Here is a 5542-nt window from a genome sequence, read left to right as displayed (position 1 = left end):
TATCTTATTTAGTCTTAATATTAATTTAAAGAGGTACTACTGCAACCCTCGCTCTGCAAGTGCAGACTCAGAGAGTGTTAGGAGGTTGGCTCATGGTCATATAGCTAATGAAGGACAAACACGGCTGTTGAATTCTAGTCCATGCTCTTAACTTAGTGGTGCATGACATTGTAGTATATATTCCAAAGGATGGTGTCATTACCTTTCAAACTTAAATACTAGAATAATGCAAGAAATAGTATTTTAATGAACAAGATCTATATTTCCTGGCCTGGTGGTCTTGGTGTCACAAGAAAAGTTGGAAAGCCAGAGAAACTCAAATTTTAGGGTTTTGGCTATTGGGACCAAGTGCCCTTTCTCCAGGCACTGGCGTGGTCTTTCTTCTGTAGGTTTTTTTCAATCATCTGGGCCAGTGGGGGCACAGAGGGCAGATCATACTCTTGTGACCTCTGAACATCCATCTTGCCATCAGACAGAACAAGGGCAGTCACCTTCTTCCTGGGGTCATCTAGTTGCTCAGGCCTGGAGGTCCCTGCGGCGCCGACCGAAGGCATCAGAACCCACATTGGTGGACACGAAGTCACTCTTCGTCACACCCCCTGACCTGCTCAGCAAGTCTGCCAGCCGATGGGTAACACAGGTGGCAGTCTTGCAGCTTCTCTTCTGGGCAGAGATGCTGATTTGCAGGATGGAGTAAGAAGAGAAGAGCTGTCAGTGGGAGGCTGGAGGGTGAGTGGGGGAAACCTGCCCCACAGGACCATCATGGTTAAGTTGCTGCTCTGAGAGGCACCAATTAACTTTAAGTGTTTCTCCAAAACACAACTATCAGAGCAGAAATCACAAGGTCATTAGGGAAAATTGGTCCTATTACTCCCCATAAACATTCCCAGGGGTACAGAAAACCCAAAGATTACCCTGGGTGATTGGCCATGGAATACAGCATTGTTACAGGCAACCTTCCCTGTGTAGAGTAAAAATCAGCAAAGGCTTATGAGACTCGAGTGAACTGTGGCACCACACCCAACCCTATTTACAATGACTGTAGATTCCATACCGTAGTTATAGCTCCAGACACACCTATTGAGGAAGGTAAGAATTTCCCAAGCTTACCTGAAACAGGTATGGAGTTGGCAGCATCCAGTCTCCCAGGTGCCTACCTGCTTCTTAGCATCCCTGCTCTTGCTGCTTGAGCTCGGTTGAATGGACCAGTCACCATACCTTGTGTCCAGCTGCCCCAGGACTAATACTACTTCCAAACACAGGTCCTACACCCTGTGAAGCCTGGGATGTGGGCCAGAGCAATGACCACCACAGCTCAAGCCTTTTTAGAAAAATAGTTTTATTTCCCAAATGACCATCGTATTTGGAATCAGGAATGAGAAGATATGCTGTGAAATCTTTGGGAGCCTCAGAGGCTGCCCTTGCCTTCTGACCTCTCCGTGAGTACTTCTCTTCTAGTAGGTGAGTCCTCCTTTCTTGCAGACCAACTGAGGTCCAGATGTCCTTTGCCACAAGGAAAGCCAAAGAGCAAGCAGAGGGGAACCATATGTACCAAGTTATAGAAAGGAAGCAAGAAGGGAAATTGGAAAGGAGAGGGGAGTTTAGTTGGTGCTTTGAGGCATGCCAAATTGAGGGCGGTGGTCGATATCCAAGTTGTTGGCCATATCTCTTTTCTTGCCAGGTGCTCCAACCCCAATCGCAGTTTGGGGGAATGTGTGAAACTTGCTGAGATCCTGCGTATATGTACCCAGCATGCAGGTACTTAGATTACCACACCGTTTAGATCTGGGACTGGCCAGGCTGTAGAAAAAAGACATGCCTGAGAGTACCATGCACCAGGGTCTGCCCCCATGGACAGTCACACAGCAGAGGCACTTGAGCTGGAGACCGGAGGGACAGGCAGGAGGGTAGCTCACTTATTCTGCATTAGGAAAGCTTAAGGGTGCAGGGGGCCAAGGTGGGGAAGGGGAAGGGGAAGGGGAAGGGAGCTTTTCTGGCATTCACCATGCTAGTCAATCCTTCATGCTCTGCAGAGGCGTTCTCAGAATAGATGCAGGTGCAACACATGCCTCTGCCTAGGTTGTGCTGGGGTCAGGCCAGGGCCAGCCCCTGCTCTGGCTGCATGGCCAGGAGGAACAGGGAGGGGATACCAGGGAAGGGTTTTCTTCTAGGCTCCATAATGCCATGCATACCTCCATAGATGCTCCACACCTATAGACCTACCTCAGCCTCTGCCCTATATGACCCTACCCCATGCATGCCCTATATGACACTACCCCTTTACCCTATCCTTATAAGCATGAATGGAGGCACCTTGCATGTGTGGAAGGACATCATATATCATATGCAGATTAACAAAGTGGAGCTCAATTTCTAAAATATCCTGATCTTTATCACGCCCATCCCCTGACTTATCCCTTACCAGTCTTTCTCATTCAAACCTGAGAAGTTTCCCTACTACTGTAAAGCCAGTTTCTACAGTGAGTGACACCATATCTTTCCTAACTGTGTTCAGAAATGAAGGTTTGTGAGAGAGGATCTAACCAAAGTCTCCTCAGCTGACTCCTGTGTTGAGGAGAACCTAGGAACGGCTCAGACCCCATATTCTAGTGGAAAACAACAGCCTGTTGGGCTTCTGGACAGTGTATGATCTCCTACCTGCTGGGATGTACCTTCTTGGGTATGCCAGATGAGGAGGGAGACTGTGTCCTGGGCAGCATGGGGAGTCTTACCTGGGGCCTTCTGTCTCCTGCTCCTGTTCCAGCTCACTGGCCTTCATCTGTACATAGTCCTGCACCAGAGCGGCCAGCAGGAGGCGCGCTTCTTCCTCACTGAGTGTGGTGAGGTCTGGGCTACCCTCCAAGGCAGATCTGTGGAAAGGAAGCCGACCCAATGCCAGCTTTGAGCATCATCTTGTCTGTTCCTTCCTTTGAGAATGTGAGTACCAACTCCCACTAGACAGGGCCTGAGGACAGTGTCCTGATGGGAGCCAGGCAGTGGTCTCATCTACCTGAAGAAGTGTGCAGGAACCAGTTTGCACAGGCTTGTGAAAAACCCATGAAAGCTGATGGCTGCATTTTCAGAAATTTTGCAAGCTGAGTGTTAAATTCAGCTACTATTAAACACCGAGTGATAAAGCTTATAATTCATGCTGGATTTGAAAACAGTTTCAGTTTAATGTAATTTGTACATAGATGAGAAACAGATCAATAGGTCACATCATTAGATTTAAGAGCAAACTTATTGACATACTATTTAGCAGATTAGGATGCAATCCCTCTCCCAGATCATGTCTAAAGTGAACAAATAGCTCATCTGTACGTAGCAGAAGTTTGGTGAAAATGAAAGAATTTTCTTAGAGCCGATGGCTGCATGAAATTTCCAGTGAGGAGCATTGTAGATGTTATTACTCTAATTTGTGCACTGCACATCTTTATATCAAAAAGGTTTATAATAAACATACACATACCCCTCGCAGTACCCCCAGTCCCAAGATTCAGTTTTTAAAGATTCAGAATATCAAATTTAAGAGACAAGGAATTGTCCCATTACAAGGCAGCCCAGAGGAAATGTGTACCTGGGTTCAGGTTGTCTTACCTGAATGGCATGGCATGGAGAGTGCCCACTTGGTACAGGACCAAGATGATAAGAGCCACAAAAGAGGAGAACTTGAGGAAGCCCATGATGCTTGTCTATGGGGAAAAGATAACATAAAGGGAAGAATAACATTGCTACCTGCACCAGTTGAAATTCCTCTGAGCCTAGACTTGAATTCCTAGATTACTTTTGCCCTCCTGCTAACTTTCTAGTGTCCTGAATTTGAGACTACATTTCTCTTATTTTCTCATCAGTAGCTGGATAGCTACTTTTAAAATTCTGCTGCTCCACCCTCCAACACAAACTAAGCTTAACATTCTTAAGTTGGAACCCAACATTTTGCCCACCCAGATCCTGAGACTGGAGCTTGCAGTTCAGGGCTACTTGCTACTCAGACGCTGCCAGCATTTACCACCCATCCGTGCTGGCCCAGGTTCTGAACCAATTTCCCAAAGACAGCGAGGTACACGGTGCCATCCCCCAGTGTACAGTCAGCAGAAAGCTACTTGTTGCGACCTGCTGCCCACGTGGTGCAGATAAGGGAATGTGAGTGCGGCTGGCAGGAGCCGCGACCAGAACTGCCCAATCCTACCTGGGACAGGATTTTGTAAAAAAAAAAAAAAAAAAGATTTTGTAAAGTGGAGTCAGCTGACTCAAGCTGTCAGGGAGATAAAAGTAGGAGGCAGAGCTACGAGAGAGAGAGAGAGAGAAAGAGAGAGAGAGAGAGAGAGAGAGAGAGAGAGAGAGAGAGAGAGAGAAAGAGAGAGAGAGAAAGAAAGGCGGAGGTGGAGGGAGGAGGACACAGGAGCCCTCAGAGAGAGAAACTGCACTGCACACCTGAGCAGCGCCCGGGCTCACCTGCTGGCAGTGCCTGAAAGCTGAGACTCAGCGGAAGCAGTGGCTGCGGCACTTGGGCTGGGCTGTGGCTCCGAAGCCTCCAGCGTCAGCGGCTGCTTTTATTCCTGCCGCTGTGAGTCGGGAGGGGTTCGGGTGCGTCCGGGCAACCAATGGGGACTTGCGTCACCCCTATGCTTCCAGAACCTGAAGCACCCTACAGGGTGGCCCCACTTGTATTTGCATTGAGGTCATTAATGGAAGAGGGCGGCAGTGGGGGAGATGGGGACCAAAGTGAGCGGGTAACTTGAGGGTAATTTGACGCACCGTCACTCTCTCCATTGCACCTCTTCCACCGTGCTTAGTTAAGCAACACCCGCCAGGCTCCACCCCTGGCTGCAATCTTGGAGGGAAGAGTCCAGGAAAGAAGGGACTCGCTGGCTCCCTCAAGTGAGGAGTGGCATAGTGTGGGGCTTGTGAGATGGGGCTGGGAGTAACAACTTCCTTAGACCTAAGTTCAGTTCCCGTGGGATGAGTTCACAGCACCTCAGCAACCTCATCTTTGAAGTAGGGACTTTCAGGGTGGGGAGGGCAGCATCGTGGCGCAGAGGGTTAAGCTATTGAGCAACGCACCATCCCATATGGGTACCCATTGATGTCGTGGCTGCTCCATTTCCAATCCGCTCTGGCCTAATGCACCTGGGGGCGCAGCAGAAGATGTACCAAGTGCTTATGCCCCTGCTACCCATGTGGGAGACCCAGGTTATGACCAAGATCCAGGATCCTGGCTTCTGTGGCCATTTGGGGGAATCAACCAGTGGGTGGTACAGCTCTCTCTCTCTCTCTCTCTCTCTTTCTCTCTCTCTCCATCTTTTTGCTTCCCTCCCTGTAACTCTTTCTTTCAAATACCTCTTTAAAAATCATTTTTGAAAATTTACTGCTTTTGAAAGGCCGGGCTACAGAGGAAGAGAGATCTTCCATCCACTGGTTCACTCCCTAAATGGCCTTAATGGCCAAAGCTGAACCAGAACCTCCGAGCTACATCCAAGTTTCCCACTTGAGTGCTTGGGCCCAAGCACTTGGACCATCTTATGCTGCTTTCCCAGGCGCG

At 48.8% G+C, this 5542-nt stretch overlaps 1 protein-coding gene across 2 annotated transcripts; it reads right to left on the bottom strand.

Moving 5' to 3' along the window:
• Positions 1 to 497: 497 nt before the first annotated feature.
• On the bottom strand, positions 498 to 3699 carry LOC101520772 (calcitonin gene-related peptide 2). 2 transcript variants are annotated; one of them, XM_058662483.1, is made up of 3 exons: positions 3598 to 3699; positions 2733 to 2870; positions 498 to 676 (listed from the first exon to the last, which is right to left on the bottom strand). In XM_058662483.1, the coding sequence occupies exons 1-3, from the start codon at positions 3681 to 3683 to the stop codon at positions 517 to 519; spliced, it is 384 nt and encodes a 127-aa protein (XP_058518466.1). In that variant the 5' UTR covers positions 3684 to 3699; the 3' UTR covers positions 498 to 516. The 2 variants fall into 2 exon arrangements, with proteins under 2 accessions (XP_058518466.1, XP_012784859.2); XM_012929405.2 differs by lacking the exon at positions 498 to 676 and adding an exon at positions 1602 to 1800.
• Positions 3700 to 5542: the final 1843 nt, after the last annotated feature.

Source organism: Ochotona princeps, chromosome 4, assembly GCF_030435755.1.
Source record: "Ochotona princeps isolate mOchPri1 chromosome 4, mOchPri1.hap1, whole genome shotgun sequence".
Classification (NCBI taxonomy): Eukaryota; Metazoa; Chordata; class Mammalia; order Lagomorpha; family Ochotonidae; genus Ochotona; species Ochotona princeps.
Note: the sequence above shows the minus strand (reverse complement) of the source record. Positions and strands in the feature narration are given on the sequence as shown.

Excerpts from the sequence above, each read along its gene's own strand:
- LOC101520772 (XM_012929405.2), bottom strand. The coding sequence starts at position 3,683 with ATGGGCTTCCTCAAGTTCTCCTCTTTTGTGGCTCTTATCATCTTGGTC. Across the intron at positions 2,871-3,597 it reads CTCCATGCCATGCCATTCAG|ATCTGCCTTGGAGGGTAGCC; the intron begins GTAAGACAACCT and ends TCCTTTCCACAG. Across the intron at positions 1,801-2,732 it reads CAGGAGACAGAAGGCCCCAG|CCTGGCCAGTCCCAGATCTA; the intron begins GTAAGACTCCCC and ends TTTTTTCTACAG.